The sequence below is a fragment of the Cotesia glomerata genome, linkage group LG5, assembly GCF_020080835.1.
Source record: "Cotesia glomerata isolate CgM1 linkage group LG5, MPM_Cglom_v2.3, whole genome shotgun sequence".
Lineage (NCBI taxonomy): Eukaryota > Metazoa > Arthropoda > Insecta > Hymenoptera > Braconidae > Cotesia > Cotesia glomerata.
In genome coordinates this window covers 8,331,648-8,352,098 of record NC_058162.1, presented here as the reverse complement: position 1 = coordinate 8,352,098, position 20,451 = coordinate 8,331,648, and the positions used below count along the sequence as shown (strand labels likewise).

Sequence of the window (20,451 nt, the reverse complement as noted above, 5' to 3'; positions counted from 1 at the left end):
AAATAATATTTATCACTAAAATGATATAAAAAATAATACGTTAAATTACTTGACGTATGGAAAAATGGAAAAATGGAAAAATGAAACGTGAAGCAGAATAAAAAAAATCCTTTTTACAATTTTTCCATAAATTCATTTACATTATTTTTATAAAATTTTTTTATTGAAAAAAAAAAAAAAAAATAAAATGACGAATATCATTCATTTTGACATTTAATTATAGTCTGTCGGTTTATTTTGTCTGTCATATCTTCACATGGAATAGATTGTTTGTTTACATGGAAATTGAAAAATTTATGAAATAACTTGTAATTTTTTTTTCTTATTTTTTTTATTTTATATTATTAAAATGTTCAAATTTTCAACGAAATAAAACTAAATAAATTTTTTATCAAGTATAGAATATTATCGCTTCCTTCAAATAAAAATATGCTAAAATTCAAGGATCATTTAAAGTGAATAGTAATAAAATATCAAAGTTCATAAATTTTTCTACATTTTTCACGAAAGAAATTTTAATAATAAAAATAATCATAATAAATTGATAAAATCCCAATATTTTTCATTTAAATAAATTTTTAAATTAAAAAAAAAAAAATTGTGAGTGTGAAAAATAAAAAATGTGAAAATATTTTATGATTTTTTTGTAGACTTTTAGCAAATTATTTTAGAGATAACAAGAAAGTGACTGTAAGGTAAAAGCCCCAATAGATGATCATATACTGGTACATGATCATCTATTGGGGCTTTTACCTTAGGTGTAACTAAAGTTTTTTTTTTACCTTGTAGACATCGAAGTTCTCGATAATAGAGTCAAAGCATGTGTAGAGGTCGTTGAGGAGGTCGACAACTTGGAGCGGTGTACTTTCAGCGGACAAACTTGTGAACCCAACAATATCACTGAAGTATATTGTCACTTGGTCGTATGTTTCAGCTATCACGCTTTGTCCTAGTATCAGTTGTGATGCTACCGATCTGAAAACATATTAGAAGAGTAGGACAATCACTCAATTTTATTTTATGAATTTTTTGCAAGAGAGTAAAAAATTTATTGATAATTATTGAGGTAGTCCAAAAGAATAAAAAATTTTTTTGTTTTGAAAAAATCATTAATTGTGATAATTAATTTTAATACAACAATTTAACAATTATTAATTCTAATATTATATTACTAATTTTAATGATTATAATAATCTTACAGAAAAAATTAAAAAAAAAAAATTAAATACGTTGTATTAATTATAAACGTCAACAATCGTTCAAAAGTTAAACCGTAAAAATAATTGAACTTTTTTATCAGAACTCGGAAAATTAAAAAATAATTCAAGACATCTCTAACTGACGAGAAAAAAAAACCGAGTCACGTCTCCGGCAATAAATTACTTGTACTCAGGAGAAATAAAGATTAGATGAGACTAAGTCACTGCCGTCATTGCCGCGTTTAATCACGAGTACCGAGACACGACGAGTTTCCCGAGGAAAACTACAAATTAAAAGTTTAAATACAACAACATTAAAAAATTAAAAGATGAACGCAATAAAAAAGAAACATTTAGCGTAGTTGGGCGTTAAATAAAAAAATAATTGCTAAAAAAAAAAATTCCAATTCCTTTTTAATTGTAAGTGGTTTTAATTTTTTTTTTCTTCGTAACAAAAATTAACTTTCTTTTTATAAATCTAAATAAAGAATAGTAAATAATAAAAAAATTTATTGGTAAGAAAAACAAAAACAAGTGATGAAAATCCGTTTCCTTTCACTACAACATTTATTTTCTTTTGTTTAATTTTATTTTATTCATTGAATTCAGCATACATAATAAAGTATCGATTATCTGTATATTATATTTGTTCAACTTCCCTGACATAATTGACCGTTTCAATAGATGTTAAATTTAAATTTCAAATTTAATCCTCTGAAGAATATACATCAGTGGAAAATGAATGAAAATATTCATTTCAAATTGAAAATAAATGATTATAATAATAGACTCAAGTGGCTACAATAAAACATCATTTGTATCCTTCATTTTTTTTTTTATTTCATTTTATTCAGTAATATCTGAGTTAATATCGACACGTGATTGTCACACGTGCCACAAGAAGGCACATGCCACCTTTTAATTTATTATGACTAACGAGCATAGTTGCTGTTTGTACTACACGTGAAAGGAAAAGATAATCTTGATCAATTATCATTAATATCTCATTCAGTATTTTGCTTATTTTTTTTTTTATGGAACAAAAGACTTTTTCTGAAGTTAAGAAAAAAATTAACATCGACTTTTCTGATGACATCAAATTTAACTATAAAAATTGTTCTTAAAAAAAATATGCACGTGACAAAATTTTCCTTATTTTTTTTATTATATGGATTAATATTTGACATATAAAAAAATTGATTTGTACAAAACAAAAAATTCTAAATAAACAAATTTTTTGAAGTCAAAAACTCGAATCTATCTATAATTACACCGAAAACTTGTCATAATAATTATTTATAGCTGAAAAGCATATAAAACTTTTAAAAGGCTCAAATTCAGAATAAGACCTTTCCAGTTGTACTAAATTTAACTACAAAAATCTGTATCTATTATGTATAGATAATAATCTCACTAAATTTTTGAAGAATTACGGAAAACAAGTAAAACATAATTAATTTTAAAAACTTTTACGCATAATATTCAACTGAATCTTATAAAAAATTGCAGTTTTTATTTCATTCTCTTCGAAAAAAACATACATGTTTGAAAATATATAGGTGATTCTCTGTAAGGACGTCTTAAATCTGTACAAAATTGTCCGATCAAATTATTTTTGATTTTATTAGAAAAAAAATTAACAAGCGCTACAAAACTATCAACTTAATCATAACAAATAAACAGCCAAATTAATTTTTGTTTTTTCGATATTTGTGTGTCTTTTGCCATATAACATGACAGGGGACTGTTTGCCAGGGGACTGTTTTTTTTTATCAAATTGAGAAAAATCAAGCAAATTATTTCAATGCATTCAACTTTTCAAGTTCTCAATGAATGTTTACATTAATTAGAATAATATTAAGACTTACGGATCTAATTTTATAAATAAAAATAGTTGCCAGGGGACTGAGTTTTGAAGTGGCCTAGACACATATTTCCTGCACAAACGGTGCTTTGACACTAAATAAAATGGCGATAAAGGGCTAACAGCCCTATGTTTATTAACTTAAGGCTAGTTAGATCCTTATAAACCTTACAAAAGGTAAAATAACACGCTGGATTTTTTTTTTGGCTTTGAACTTCTGGCAGGGGACTGTTCTTAAAATGCCTGGGACAAACTTTGGTTTAATGAATTTAATGAAACAAATTAATTTTCGGTACTTTTTATTGAAGAAGATTGTTAGTTAACTAATTAAGTTCATAACCATTATGAACCAAATTGTATATTATGGACGAATAACTTAAAATTTAATCTTGAAGTTTTAATTTTGGGGATGAGACAGCCCAGGGGACTGTTATTTCGATGGTTTACGAATGTATAGCAAAAAAATCAAAATTTATTTCATTTTAGTTTTCAATGCTCCAAATAGAAATGTTTTTTTACTTTCGTAACAAATTTTTTTTAGTAACAAAATAACAATTTTTCCAATAAGAAAAATGCCTGGGACAGCGAAAAACATCCTCAGAGAAAAAAATTTACAGAGAATCACCCATATAACAGGTAAAAAACATGTAGGAAATCAATATTCACAAATGTATCTATTTCCTATGCATTTTCGCTGAAAACAAACATAAAAACTTTGTTACATGTATTATGTATAGAATTCATATTTATTTTCATACATACAAAAAACATAAATTATTCCTATCAAAAGCCGACTAAGATTGTTAAGTTCAGCCATTTACCTCTTACTGATTTTTGAAAGTTTTTTTTCTCTTAGAAGTATATGACCTAGGTAATAACTAATTATAAAAGTTTTCGAATTAGAATATGATAAGGAAGTATATAATCGAGTATACATATATATGTATAACAATATGCTTAATAAAGAGCAAAGAGTCTACAGTCTAGTTTAAACAGATCGAAAGTTTTGAAATTATAAATTAATAGATGGTCTAGTCCTTGAGCATTTAATATAACTTTTGCTAAAAGCCCTAGTATTTACTTACTTGGGTAACAGCTGATACAATAATTCCTCACATTTACGTTTCTCTTCCAGATAATCAGCAGTTCGCTCTGCGACTAGTGTCTCCAAGTTGTTCGCATACTGTTCCATGCGTGACAATAAATTATCCAAGATGTTACTGCTCTCATAATCTCTGTAATCACAAAAAATCCAAATGGTCTTTGAGAAATTCAATAAAAAGTATAGTTAATCATTGTTATTTTTTTTTTTTTTTTTTTTTTTATCAAGTGTAAGCAATGCTATTCTTATTACCCGGGCGAAAGGCTGTCGAGTTTCGTGAGGCCCGAGATCTGTGACACGTCAGGTCTTAACTAGACTACAATACTTGTATAAATAAATATGAGTGGTATATAAAATAAATACATCGAGTCTTACACGAGGAACTTAATCAAATAATTAATTGATAAATTTTTCCAAATTAAAATTTTTTCTTGATGTAAAAGTGAATGATTAATTATTTAGATGACTAATGAAACTTATCAACCAAAAAGAGTCTTGGGAGATTTAAACGTAGTAGTGATTTCAACAGAGGATATAATAGCGATGATTAATAAATTGAAATAATTGGGGCAAATTTCAAGTATAACCTTCGGGTCATACATGTATGTAGGGAATGTAATAATCCTGAAATTTAATTGCTAGTACATAGAATATACGTATGAGTCTACATATCTACATAAATATGATTCTATAAATTGTAAGCCGTGCACTAAATCGTATTAATTTCTAATAAAGGAAATTTGATTTATCAAAGTTTGCTATCATGGCTTTTAATGAGATAGTACAATAGAATAGTTCACCGAATTATTATTGTTGTTAGGATTATTAATAAATTTTAATACTAATAAAAATGCATTGTGAGAAATTGCGGAGTGGATGATTTTCAATCCTATAATAAAATTAAGATGAAATATATGAAAATATATGTGTTGCAAACTATTCGTAACGTGATTGGCTGAAAGTAATTATAATATACATAAACGACACAATAATATATCATGAGCATATAATGTATTGTATGTATACTTTAATTAGTTTCATTCACTCATGCGGACTACATCTAAAGTTAACTTAAAGCAGCACTCGCATTGCACACGGTAATAAGAGGCGCTACATGTAAAACTTGAGTATTTATTGAAAGAGCGCGGTTAATTTGAATACAACCAGAGTATATACATACGTATTTTGTTCATCAAAATAAAATTCATTTTTAAAGTATTTTTTCTCATAAATTTTTTCCAAATAACAACTTTATCTTTTTATAAATTAATTGCCAATATATATATATATATATATGAGCAAGATCATGTCAACTGGACCCCCTATTTTCCACTTGATTATGAAAATTAAGTTCACGTATTTTTTTTATAAGTATATACCAAGATAAAATGATCCCCGAAACGATTTTTAAAAATTTCGATTTTAACAATAATTTTTTTTACAATGAAAATTTTAGGTATGTTTAATTAAAAAATGGATTGTAAATCAACCGTTAAAGTTAAATTAATGGGACTTCAAGGATTTCTTTTTAAAATGTTTGTATTTTAATAAAATATTAATAACTAAAAATTATTTATTTATTATCATATTGTTAATTAACTTTTAAGTTAACAAATGAAAATTTCACTGACTTCTTGGTGAAAAAATGAAGTTTTTTTTTATCGGTTACATGCGTTATTTATTAAAGTTTAAGATTTCAGAAAAAAATTTCACTGCTCGCGATTTGTTTAAACAATATAAATTTATTTATCACAGCGCACCGAGCGCCAAGCGCTGTCAGAATACCGTACCGTCGAACGTCAGACTATGTTACAGCTTCGATTAATTATAATTAAAAATATAATTATCAAACAAATTTTATTATTATTATGATCAATATTATGACTAATAAAATTAGTAAAAGAGGCGCGCAGTAGCCCTATTGGATCCGGCCCTTGCTTACCAAAGCATTGGACCGGGTTCGAATCCGGCGTACACCAATGAATATTTTCAATATTTAAGTGTATTATTCTGCTCAGCCCAAAAAATAAAACGAGTTCCAAACTCAAAAGTTTACCCCCTACCGTAGTCGCTCATGACCTTAGTAGTTTATGCGACTTTAAAACAAATCAAAAAAAAAAAAAAAAATTAGTAAATTCTCCATTATTAAAGAAAAATAGAAAAAACGAACTATAGTAATAAATATTAAATTTTGTAGACATTTGTTAACTTTATTTTATTTATTTTTTTTTTAAACTTGGTTAATAAAAACTTTTTTATCTTCCGAAACATTATTATATTATTATTAATAATATAATAATATATTATTATATTATTACTAGCGGACCAGACAGACGTTTTCCTGTACACACGTCTTAAATTTAAAAATTTCAAGCTTATTTGAATGAGCTGTTACAGTTTGGACCATTTTGATGAAAATTATTATTAAAACGTTATTATAATAAAATATTTCAATTAGCACCTGATTGATTTTAACACAATTACACAAAATTTTTTTGAATTTCGATAATAATTTTTTTTCTCAAATGAATATTCGATACTGTCTGTCAGATCCAATGTAAAACATTCCAAGATCAAGAACAATTTATGAATAAAAATTTAATTAAATAAACATTTTTCCGTGGGCTGAATTGTGAATCTAAACCATTTTCTAATCCACCTAAAGGCACACAAAAAGTTTCATTAAAATTGGTCCACCCGTTTAGAAAAAGTTCAGTGACAAACATACGCACAGAGAAAATATATATATAAAGATTAATAATATAATAATGTGTTGGAAGATAAAAAAGTTTTTATTAACCAAGTTTAAAAAAAAAAAAAAAAATAAAGTTAACAAATGTCTACAAAAATTAATATTTATTACTAGTTCGTTTTTTCTATTTTTCTTTAATAATAGATAATTTACTTATTTTATTAGTCATAATATTGATCATAGTAATAATAAAATTTGTTTGATAATTATATTTTTAATTGTTATTTTTAATTATAATTAATCGAAGCTGTAACATAGTCTGACGTTTGACGGCGCGGTATTCTGACAGCGCCTGGCGCTCGGCGCGCTGTGATAAATTAATTTATATTGTTTAAACAAATCGCGAGCAGTGAAATTTTTTTCTGAAATCTTAAACTTTAATAAATAACGCATGTAACCGATAAAAAAAGACTTCATTTTTTCACCGAGAAGTTAGTGAAATTTTCATTTGTTAACTTAAAAGTTAATTAACAATATGATAATAAACAAATAATTTTTAGTTATTAATATTTTATTAAAATATAAAAATTTTAAAAACAAATCCTTCAAGTCTCATTAATTTAACTTTAACAGTTGATTTACAATCCATTTTTTAATCAAAAGTACCTAAAATTTTCATTGCAAAAAAAATTATTGTTAAAATCGAAATTTTTAAAAATCGTTTGGGGGATCATTTTATCTTGGTATGTACTTATAAAAAAGATACATGAACTTAATTTTCATGATCAAGTGGAAAATAGGGGGTCTAGTTGACGTGATCTTGCTCATATATATATATATATATATATATATAGGTCATTCCACCAAATAAGAACATTTTTACGGGGCGACCCTCGCGGATTATGTTTAAAATTTATGGAGGTATTCTCTATAATAAGAAATAAATTCCCTACAAGTTTTGGCCCTTAATATGCAGTGGTTCTGGAGTTATGATTTTTTGAAATTTTGAAAAAAAAATTTTTTTAACTTTTTTATTAATTTTTCTGATGAGGAAAACTTTTTTATTAAAATCCACGAAAAATCTTATCTTGTCGGAAAAATTCTCAGCTTTTGAATGAAAATATCCATTTTATCATAAACATATCAGAAGACCCTTTGAAATCCAATTAAAGTGGAAAAATTGATTTTTCTCGGTGTGCGGTGCAAGGTACATCCAATTTGACTTTTTTTTCTGAAAGATCAGAGTTTTTTACACAAAATATATGGTTTTCACGATGTGCATATTTTTTTTTCAATCACAATTAAATTAAAGGTTATATCGGCTAAGCGTTATACGATTATTCGGGTTAGTAAAATAATTTTCTGTTAAATATTTAAAATTTCAAACTGCTCGTTAAAAAATTGAGTTTATACAATGCAGATGGCGTTCACAACTACGATTCCATTTTCTTATTTAGGATGTAATTTTCCAAAATTTGCGAGAAACACTGATTGGATTATGGAAACTTAATCAATTTATAAAAATTTATTGAATAAATTGATTTGTAATAATCCAACGGAATCGTGCTTCTTCAGAAGTTGTAATAGATGTCCAAACAATGAAGAAATCATTAATTACTTTCATCCATCGTTTAAAGAATTTGATGTAAATGAAATCGAATTTAAAATATGGACATCAACCGATCGATGTACCATTGTAAACGTTATTTCGGATTCCGATGACTTTATTGATATCTTAGCGACGCAACTTGAGAAACTTTTAAAACATGACTTTATAGTAAAAATACAAAGTCGGTTTTTCCCTAATGCGAAATTAAATTTGAAGAGTGGTGAATTAGCGGTAGTTTTTTACTTGGTAGAAAATTGCGTTTGTTGTGCAGGAAGCTGCTCAAGGCTATCATTGAAATAATGACCAAGCTACTATACTTCAAATGGTGGTTTACTAAAACGAAAATGATACTATTAAACATTTAGGCTTAGTTGGTATCTCAGATTGCCTTAAACATGACACAGTTTTGATTTATTTATTTCAAGAACAATTGATTTCTTTTTTAAGAGAAAAATTTACTGTTATTGAAAGGATTTTTTACTTCTCAGATGGTGCACCTCAGCAATTTAAAAATAAAAAAACATTTACTAATTTATATTAATATTATGCTGACTTTAGAATCATCGTTGAGTGGCATTTTTTTGCGACTGCCCATGGCAAAGGACCATGCGATGGGCTTGTAGGTCCAGTAAAACGACATGTTGCTAGAGCTTCATTACAAATGGAAAATAAAAAACATATACTGGCACCACAAGATTTGAATTCCTGGGCAATCAAGAATTTTACAGGCGTTGATTTTACTTTCATAACGAATGATGATTATTTAGACAAAAAAAATGTGTTAGACGTACGATATTCTTTATCAAAAACGGTAAAGGGTACACAGACATTGCACACTTTTACCGATAAATGATGAAATTGGATATGCTCTTATTAAAACTGTATCAACATCTGAAAAAAGTTCAAAAATAAAAGTATTTTAATTATAAAGATTTTACGTTTAATTTAATTGCGATTGAACAAAAAATATGCACATCGTGAAAACCGTATATTTTGTGTAAAAAACTCTGATTTTTCAGAAAAAAAAGTCAAATTGGATGTACCTTGCACCGCACAGCGAGAAAAATCAATTTTTCCACTTTAATTGGATTTCAAAGGGTCTTCTGATGTGTTTATAATAAAATGGATATTTTCATTCAAAAGCTGAGCATTTTTCCCACAAGATAAGATTTTTCGTGGATTTTAATAAAAAAGCTTCCTTCTTCAGAAAAATTAATAAAAAAGTTATAAAAAATTTTTTTTCAAAATTTCAAAAAATTATAACTCCAGAACCGCTGCATGTTAAGGGCTGAAACTTGTAGGGAATTTATTTCTTATTATAGAGAACACCTCCATAAATTTTAAACATAATCCGCGAGGGTCGCCCCGTAAAAATGTTCTTATTTGGTGGAATGACCCATATATATATATATATATATATATATATATATATATATATATATATATATATACATATATATATATATAGGGTGTCCCAAAAGTAACGGACGCCATTGTAGCATCTGATAAAAAAAATAATTCTGAGACGAAAAGTCCTTAGCCATTTTTAAATTAACCGCATAGATAATTAATTATTAATTAAAAATAACGTCTCTTTATTTGTTAGAGAGAGAGCGTCAGTGTCCAGTCAAGTATGTGCCAAACAAAGACACAACTAACTGTATGACTAACTAGCTTCTATAGCTAACGTAGTCACACATATTTACTTCCACATTCACACGTGCAAGCGACTTCGTTTGGAACGCACTTGACTGGACACTAGCGCTCTCTCTCTCTAACGCATAAAAGGACGTTATTTTAATTAATAATTAATTATCTATGCGTCTGATTAAAAAATGGCTAAGGACTTTTCGTCTCAGAATTATTTTGTTTATCAGATGCTACAATGACGTCCGTTACTTCTGGGACACTCTATATATATATATATATATATATATATATATATATATATATATATATATATATATATATATATATATATATATATATATATATATATATATATATATATATATATATATATATATAATGAATAGGTCAGAAGTTTTCTTTTATCATGTATAATTAAGCATGATATAATTTGTTATTTGTCCTTTTTTTACTTCATTTGTAGTTGTTGACGCCACTTATCGTCTTATTAACATGGGAATTCGAAAGAACGAAAAGAAATTGATATTCTCATGAAATTATTTCCGATTTTTATTGAAAATTAATATCTGTTTGAGTTATATGAGGTTGAAAACTGTAATTGAAGTGAAGAAACGGACAAAGTATATCATGCGCTAAAAAAATAAAAAATTATATCATGCATTAAGGATGACTTCAAGATTATATCCAAAAAATAAAAAAAACGTTGAAATTAATTTATTATTTAACCCTTCGTAGGTCGCATAATGAGCGCGGCGCCGCCTTTTCTGCATTTTTTTTTTTTTCTCGAAATTGAGTTCATTGATAATTTTGAAAAAAATTAAGTGCATTCTTTTAACCTTTCTAAAAATTGTGACGTTATCAAAAAGCATAAAAATATTTACGAAGTAACTTAAAAAATCAATTTTCGGAACCGGGCGGCGCTATGCCGCCCGGTGCGAGTGAGCCTCCGGGAGATTTTCTAACTGCGCTGTTGCCAAATGTCGTTACCGCCACTATTTCAATCTGTTTTACCGCATGTGAGGTACAAAAATAAAGTAATGTTTGAGGTTAATTTTACTGTTTACATTATAACTTGTGATTTGTTCAAAATACTGTAATAATTACACTCATATTAAATATTATTTAAATAAAAATAGTAATAATAATACAATTGGTAAATAAATTATTTTATAATAAATCATACTAAAATTAACAGATGTCTGGCTTTATATATTACTAATTATTTAAATAATGAAAAAACAAAAAAATTTCAGGTGAACGAATTAAAAAAAAAAAAAAACAAAATAACAATGGATGCCAATTTTTCAAATTATTTTTTTTGATTGAATTTAATTCTAATTATGATAGATAGATAGATAGATAAAAAATTTATTTGGCTCTGGAACCTAAATTCCCTCAAAGCCATCAATATTTAAATTACATTGGTTTACATAGGTTACAAGATTACTTAACTAATTAAAGGTTTGCAATTAGATTTAATTTCAAATGTTATAAAATCCAAATAGATTATTTAATACAAACAAATAACTTAATTTAAAGTCATAATAATTCTACAAGAAAAAATATTTAAATAAGATCCAAAATAAAGATTGCAATTGTTAATTGTCATGTTCAAAAAAGTGATTGAAGCAAGCATTTTTAAATTCAACCAAATTATCTACAGCCACAGTCTCAGCTGGCACTGCATTCCGGATACGTATGCCATGAATTAAGAATGAATTATCATACATGACACAATTAGCCTGCGGTATACGAAGATAGTCTTGTCGGACATCACCTCTACGCAGTGCTACAGGCAAAAAGTCTAGTTTTGAGCCGAATAGCTGCCGATAATTTAGTCGAATTTCCTTATAAAACAGACAAGCAATGAAATAATCTCTTCTCGCTGCAAGCTTTAGCCAACCTAACTTTTTGAAATATGGAGTAACATGTTCATATTTTGGTACTTTATAGATAAATCTAACACATGAATTCAATTCACGCTGCATCTTTAATAATAATTTGTTTGACATATTCGTATACGCCGCACAACAATAATCAATGAGAGGAATTATTAAAGTAGATACTAGCTTAATACGTAAACTTTCACTAAATATTTCATTGTTTATTTTTAGTTGTGCTAGAATACTCATAGCGCGATTGCACACATTTGTTACTTGATTCTCCCATGAGAGAGTACTATCTATAGTCACCCCAAGGTATTTTACAGTGCTACTATAAGGAATAGCACACCCCTCCACAAAGATTGTGTCGGCTAGTCTTAATGATAATTAATTTAGCGGATATTTGATAATTTTAAGAATTTTTGTAATAAATAAATTATGACAAAAAATAATTATAAAAAAAATTGACATTCAGACGTTTTAAAAAATTAAAGATGCAATTTTTTAAAAATAATTTTTTTGAAGAAATTTGTTTGTTAAAAAAAATTAAAAAATTTTCAAGTGACAGCTAGATTTAATGTCATATTATAATTTTATAATCTGGTCTTAGATGTTAAATTTAATCACATGTGATAAAAATAAAAAAAAAATTTTGTTATTCAATTAAATTTATGATAAAATATAAAAGTAAAATTATATTTAATCATAAAACATTGAAAAAATACTTTATCTCACAAGGAAATAGTATTAGTTTACATTTGGCAACAGCGCGTACGTTTTAACACGGCGGCGGAGCGCTCACCATGCGACCGACTTAGTTCGGAAAAGACACGCTACCTACGAAGGGTTAATATTTCCACGTCGTACATTCAATTTTTAAATGCTCAAAATTACAATATTATGTATCTGCATAACTTTACCTTATTTAGAAGTTGCAAAAAACAAAAAAAAATTTTTTTTTTAATTAAAAAATTCATATTTTTGAAAAAAAAAAACACCTCTCCAAAAATTTCAGGATCTTTTAAGATCAGTGCAAGGTATTATACAAAAAAAATTGATCCAAAATTTTAATGGCGGTCCTCATTTTTGACGATTTTCAAAAATTCAAAATTTGACAAATTTGGCATTTTTCAAAATTTTTTTCTAAAATATATTTTTTTTCAATAGTCCCAAGTGTCCCCTTTCAAACAAACGAAAGCCCATTCTTGTATCTATAATAGCGTTCGAGATATTACAAAAACAAAATTGAAAAACTGAAAAAATTGCTAAATTTTGAATTTGGATATCTTTTGAAAAAAATTTTTTTATTTTTTTTCCTTTGGCAGAACTTCGTTATATGATAAAAGAAAACTTCTGAATGACCCATATTAGTTTATTGTTGATTGATGGAATTTTTTTTATCATCTTAAATATTTATTATTATCACATATTTTTCATGTATTAAAGTAACATAAATTATATAAAATATTTTATTTTATTTTATTAATTGAAAGTTGAAAATGAATTTCTTATTATCGTTAGCAACCAACTGTTGTGTAAATATGGGACGGCGTAAAATTATACGAACAATAGAGGAACGAAGGAGTCATTAAACGAATACGATGTGAAAAAAAAAGAAAAGGCAACGTAATCCACAAATTGTTAAAGAAAAAAACCACCCAATCAATCCTCTCATATTAGATCATCTTCAAATAATTTCGACAGATATATTATAAATAGTAATTCGGAAAATGTTACTATAACACCTTCTGGCAATGCTAACTGTCCCTTAGATTCTGCATTATATGATATTATGAACAATTTTGCAAATCTTTTGTCTACGCCAGGTAATATATCATTGTTTAGATACCCAGAAAATAACAATCTGATTTCCAACCCTATGCATCACAATACTTCCCCATTAAAGTCATTTATACCTGAAGCAGTCTCTCCAATAACATCTAACAAACAACACAATGTGAGATCCAATCATGATTATTGCTCTACTGTACATGACGGTTTTTCTACGTCAATCCCTACATTGTTTTCGACAAAATCAGAATATCAATATTCTGAAGACAATCATATCATTCTCCATCTTCGTATGAATCAACGACATCTCAATATTGTCAATCTGATCATAATTATAGTAAACCAAACGACGAACGTCATCAAACAGAGTTTCCTAATGATAACAATCCAAATCAAAATCAGCCTTTAAGACAACCGAATGAAAATAACTTAACAGTAGCAAACAATAACGATGAAATTCAAGAGCATTACATCATTGGTGATATGATTGTTAAATGTTGACATTGTAATGCAAAACATTTTGTTACTGAAAAAGTCGCTAATAAATATAATTATTTTAATGATTGTTGCCGTTATGGCGAAGTAGATTTGAATCAAACAGATCCTCCAGCTTTAATAAAATCTTGATTTTCGGGAATTCATGAAAAATCATAAAATTTTTTTGATTGCATTGGAAATTTTTAATAGTTTATTCTCTTTTGCTTCTTTCCATGCTAACTTAGCAAATCTTTCTTCTCAAAGACGTTGGTCATATTGTTTCAAGATTCAGGGACAGATATATTATCAAGTAGGGGAAGGAGGGGGGGGGGCAAAGTGGTCCCCCTGAAATTTTTTATAAAAAAGGTGAATAATAAATCATTTATACTTTAAGTAATGATTAAAAGTGGTTTTTGTCAAAAAAATTGTCATTGATTATAAAAAGTAAGAAAAAGAAATAAAAAGAACGGTTCGTCAAATTTTGCCATATTGCTTTTTCGTAAAGGGTAATGAGAAACAAAGACTAAAAGAAAAGAAATAAGTCAATAGGTTCATTTGCACGCTTTTTCATATTAAAAAATAGCAGATTATTGATGGAACGATTTTATTAAATTTTTTTTAAGTCTATAGCTTCGCTGAAAGTTGACCTTTGAAAATTTTTTGGTATTTTTTTTTTTTTTTGGAAAATACATTTGAAAACAAAAATTTTCTATATGATACATTTCCGGAAGATCAATTTTCAAAAAAGTGATGGCTATTTGAGAGAAAAAAATCCGATTATTTTTAAATTCATTCTTTGTTGGGTTGAGTGAAAAATTTTTAAAAATCCTAAAAACAGTTTTTGGTAGTGTAGGAAAGGACAAAAATTTTTCAGCTGAATCAAAAAGGATCGAGTTCAAAAGTGATCAATTTGACAAATAAAATACCCCGTATTTTCTGTAATTCTCTTAATTTTTTAAAAGAAGTAATTTGTTAAAGACGTCATAATAGATAATGAAAGAACAACAGTTTTGTTTGGAAGTGGTCATAGATAAAAATTTAAAACTACAAAATTTTAAGATGTTAATATCTCCTGAAATATTGATGTTAGCAATTTAGTGCTCGGGATCTTTTTTGTAGAAAATCAAATTTACTACAAGTTAGTTATTCAAATGTTTTTCGTAGCTCTTCTTAATAACGAGAAAAGGCCAGAAAAACGTAAATTTTATGAAAAAATTGGATTTGGTGGTCCATACTCCCTCGCCAGTGTGAGTTACGATTACGCCACGATGGGCAGTTTTGTGGAACATTCAATTCGAAGTAAAATAACCCGTCTTTGATTGAAATAATGCTATGAAATGCTGCTGAGCTGTGAAAATTTAAGGAAACAGCTCGAGTTTTACATGTATATTTAATGGGAAATCTTTTCACACCTTGATCGAGCTTTGAGAAGTTACATTATCCCCAATATTACTGAACTTATAATAAGTGATGCTCTAATATATGAAATATGTATAAACGTGTTTTCTATTATTTCATCTGCACGTAACATTCCTGATAGTGGTATAATGAGTGTACATAGGATTCGTGTTACTAGACGTTTACGAAAATGATAATCCTATTTAAATACTCACTAAAAATTTAAACAGTGTGCTACGCGCGCGCCTTAATTTTAACCAATGATAAATCGTGGCCCGGTTTTTGCGAATTTCAACTTATAACTAACTTCAATACTTTCATATATTTTTATTGAGAGGATTATTTTTGGGAATAATTTTTCGGAGTATCCATTATTTTAGTAAATATCAAACAAGTGAATGCACAAAAGATTTGATTACGGGTCTCTGAGTTATGACTAAAGCATTACTTGCACGCGCGCGAATATCATTTCTAGTTGATTAAATCTTTTAGGAGTGAAATTCACTCTAAGAAGGATTTTAGTTATATTATTAATATAAAAAGGTCCATAGAATAAATTTTCTTAATTGAATAAAAATAAACAAATTGTTGTTATTTGTTCGAAGATTACAGAATGCGTATTTATATAGATTTTGAAAATTATTATAATTTTTTTCTTTTGTTTAATATTACAAATAAATTTTAATATTTGAAAAAAAATTGCATTAATTTTTTTTTTAATTTCTACAAGTAGCATTTTTTAATAAATTCTATATTAATCTATTTGTTAAGAAATTATTAAAATTGCTGTACAAAAGTTCATTTTAGCAACATTAAATCATTAATTTCATTTAATTAAACATAGAAATGTTAATAATTTTTTATTTTTCACTTTTTACGTTAGTATTTATCGAAAAAACTTAAAATTTAAATAATCTTTTTAAAAAATTGGTTAATTGTACAAAAGTCAAATTTTTTGGAAAAATATAATCAATACTTACAAATTTAAACTTGAAATAAATTGTTTGAAGTATTTGTTAGTAATTTGGCATGTAACGCTTATTTTAGTTAAATAAAAATTTAGTTTAGTCTAAAAACTCCGTACAAGGATGTACACGGAGTATTTTGTTTCTCCTCTCCGATTGAGTAAAAACTCACCCTCGATTTTGTAAAGTGTAGAAAAAAATAAAAAGAAAATAAATATGTAAATAAAAATATAACAATAATTGTAACAATCTCGCATATTGACGTTAAAGTCTCGACATGCGTAAAGAAAATCCAGGTTAAGCATTTCCCTGCAAAAGTTTACCTCCATGCTTGCTAATGGTTGTTTGAATTCTCTCAAAACAAACTTCTGGTTAGTAGTAAGCAAGAGATGAAACCGCGAGTATATTTGTCGTACATACTCGGCATATCCCTGTTCTATTTGATATTGTATAATACTTATGTAACAGCAGATTGTATTATAATATACGTATGCGGTTTTGTGTTCAAGATATTTCTGCACTGCTGGTCTGAAGCATATATACTAAGGTGGTTCATTTCCGCAAAATTTTTTTTTTTTTTCGGTGCTCATGCAAAATATTAATCTACACATAGAAAAAAAAATTCTTACCAAGTTTGAGCTATTAATAATAATTTTAAGTACTTACAATAAAAATTTAAAGTTTTACCATTTAAAATGCCTGTAAAAAAAATTTTTTTTTTTTTTTTCAAATTTCTAATGCTTACCTGGCTTTTACAATATTGCAAATAGGTTTGATGGACCTTGTGGGGAATTTCACGCTCTTCAAAATAGCCTTAAAGTTTTTTTGTGTAACTCGCACTGGTTCCCCGGTAGGAGTCGTCAAAGTACAGTTTTTGAAAAAAATATATTTTTTTTTAATTTTTCGAGCAAACCGCCAAAAGTAGGAAGAAAAAAAGGACTGACTCATAAACAAAAAGTTATCCAACCAATATTTAATGAATGTACAGCCATTTTTATACCGGAAAACGTAAGAAGTTGATAAATACTAACTCATAATGTTATTTAGATTAATTTTTTTTATTTATTACCATTATATTTCCCTACACTAAGAATTTTTTTAAAATCATTATGATTTCTCACTCATAATAAATATTAAAACACAAAAATTAATAAAAAAACTACAAGAATAAAATTGTAACATAGATCTTGCAATTTTTCAACATTTCTGTCGTTTACCAAAAAAATAAAAATGAAGATTATTTAATTTTTTGTAACAAAATTCCAAAATTAGCAAAAAATTTAATTTTTTTCATTGACAACTTTATTCACGCCAATTTTGTATAAGTAGAAATCATTCTTTGAAAAATTGCACCAAGCAGTCCCGAGATGGCATATTCTAACATTGCTCTAGTTAATTAGCATGATATTACCGTCTCTATTATCTTTGTTGACAAATATGATCCTTTATGGCATACCTAACCTCAAAATAATTTTCTCATTGTTTTTTGTATTAAGTGATTAATCCGAGAATCAATTGACGCTGATACTAAGACAGAATAAGCCAATTTTTTAATAAACTATATTCAAATTACTATTTTAATATCAATTTTTTGCTGTCACTTGTGTTTAATGGTATATATCGTATTTAAATTAGTTCTTGATATTCTTTAGTATTTATTTGATTACATTTCATTAACTTTCTAACCTAACTATTGTTCATTATGACTGAAATAATTGGTAATAGGACTTATAACTATTTAGTTGGCTTTCAAATTAAAGAATTTAATTGTTATAAATTACCTACTTATCGTGACATTATTAATTTATTTATGTATAAACATTTGACGTGAAAATTGACTATACGTATCAGTACTACCGAAGCTATCGATGAATTAGAGGCTATGTGGGATAAAATTGGAATTCCTACGATACTGAAACGATATAGTATTCAGAAATTTGAAAAGTTTTGTGACGATTACAAAGACATTAAGAAACGAAAATCTCTTAACAATCTCTCAGACAATCAAAAGCACAAGGTGGAAAATTTCGTTAATCAATTGAACAAATTATTCGATATTGCTAATAATAGTGAAGTTGAGAATCTTCCAAGTGATTTACAATTATTTTTAGAAGAATGTTGACAAAATGATGGCAATAAATGTTTACCATTAATATCTAAGTTAAACGAAAATGCAATAGTACTTTCTGATCAATCAGTTTTGCAAGACATACAGGATGAAATACAAGATGAAAATAACAACATTGAATTTAGTAAGTGTAGAATTCTATTCACACTGATGATTGAATTGTCATTTCTGCATTCATAATAATGAATTTATCCTATTGTCATATTAAATTTCACACTTTTTGGCATTCATTTTTGCGATTTTTATTAAATTCTGTCGTCATATCCTTAGAATATTGAAAAAGTTTAGAATTTTATTTTTGTTTAATAGAAAGTTAAAATATGACATCGGTACTGAAGATGTTATAATTAAAGATATCCTGGACGAAAAAAAAATACTCTACTACCCTTCATCGAAGATCATCTACAGGTAAAAATATTGTACGGTTTTTTACTAATGGAAAAAATGATTGCTAAGTTGTGCTTTGTTTCTCTCACTGAGTAAACAATTTTCATATTTTAATATTAACTACATTTCATTTTTTACAGAATCGAACTTCAAAAGATGACTATCATGAACTTTTGACGTTGAGCTACATTTTTTTAGGAGGTGTACCAAACAAAGGTATAAAATTTAGAGATCCTGGTGCTATGCACCATGCTCGTTGGCTATCGAAAGCTATCTATAGTTTAAAAATATATATGTTCAGAGAACAATTTCACGTCAACCCTTCAGAATTGTTAGCTTTACAAGAAGTTTGCTTATTTATTGTTTTTTTTTTTTTTTATGTTGAAGCATGGTTCGTAGCAACAAGTGCTATTGAAGCTCCGTATCATGACTTAAAACTATTTCAAAATTTATTAGAGTATAAAAAAGATCACCCAAAAGTTGCAGAAGCTGCTTTAGAGAAACTTTCCAAGCATTTGTGGTACTTAAACGAAAATCTTACAGGCTTGGCGCTTTTTGATCAAAAACTATCCCGAGAAGAAAAATTAAAAATAGTTGATTCTATTAAAAACAAAAAATCGAGCAATAGTAAATATCCTCGATTTACTTTAGACAGGAAAAAGCTTGAAATAATGTCGTCTAAAAGTATAAGTGATTTTGTGACTCAAGAATCTCTCACTATTTTTGGTAAGTTTAATTTGACGTGTGAATTTCTAGACATCGACCCTGATTTGTGGGAAACAGATCAAGAATACATTACTTGCTGTGAAACTTTCAAAAAACTACGTGTTGTTAATGATACTGCCGAAAGATGTGTTGCACTCATTGAAAAATTTAACGAGTTTGGTACATATGATGAAGATCAGAAACAATATTTATTATTAATGGTTCAACAATGTAGAAAAGACTTTCCAACGTGCGCCAAAAAACTATATTCAGCTTTAAAATCTTGATGTGTTTTCAATAACATTAGTAATTATTTGAAATTTATTAACTTGTTTTTTATAACTATTTAGATAATTATCACATTTCAAGCATTTTACATAATAACGTAACCTTCTGTATATTTTAATTAAATTTTTGTTGCTTTTTTATGAATTCATGTGTTGTTTTTGTATTCATTATGAGTAAAAAATCATACTAATTTTAAAAAAGTTCTTAGTGTAGGGAAATATAATGGTAATAAATAGAAAAAATGAATCTAAATAACATTATGAGTTAGTATTTATCAATTTCTTACGTTTTCCGGTATAAAAATGGCTGTAAA

At 27.1% G+C, this 20,451-nt stretch overlaps 1 protein-coding gene and 1 long non-coding RNA gene across 7 annotated transcripts in view; one reads left to right on the top strand and one right to left on the bottom strand.

The window, feature by feature from the left end:
• The window catches only part of LOC123265734 (atrial natriuretic peptide receptor 1-like), a 227,678-nt gene that overhangs the window by 12,194 nt on the left and 195,033 nt on the right, over window positions 1-20,451 (bottom strand). For all 6 annotated transcript variants that reach the window (XM_044729613.1, XM_044729610.1, XM_044729609.1 and 3 more), the window contains 2 exons: window positions 4,149-4,298; window positions 783-975 (listed from right to left, as the gene is read on the bottom strand). In XM_044729613.1, the coding sequence (XP_044585548.1) occupies window positions 783-975; window positions 4,149-4,298 (343 nt within the window). The remainder of the gene's footprint in view (window positions 1-782; window positions 976-4,148; window positions 4,299-20,451) is intronic.
• LOC123265743 lies at window positions 10,090-18,980 on the top strand. Its single transcript, XR_006509646.1, has 3 exons — window positions 10,090-10,101; window positions 14,566-14,577; window positions 18,648-18,980. It is a non-coding gene; the product is annotated as an uncharacterized LOC123265743 (long non-coding RNA).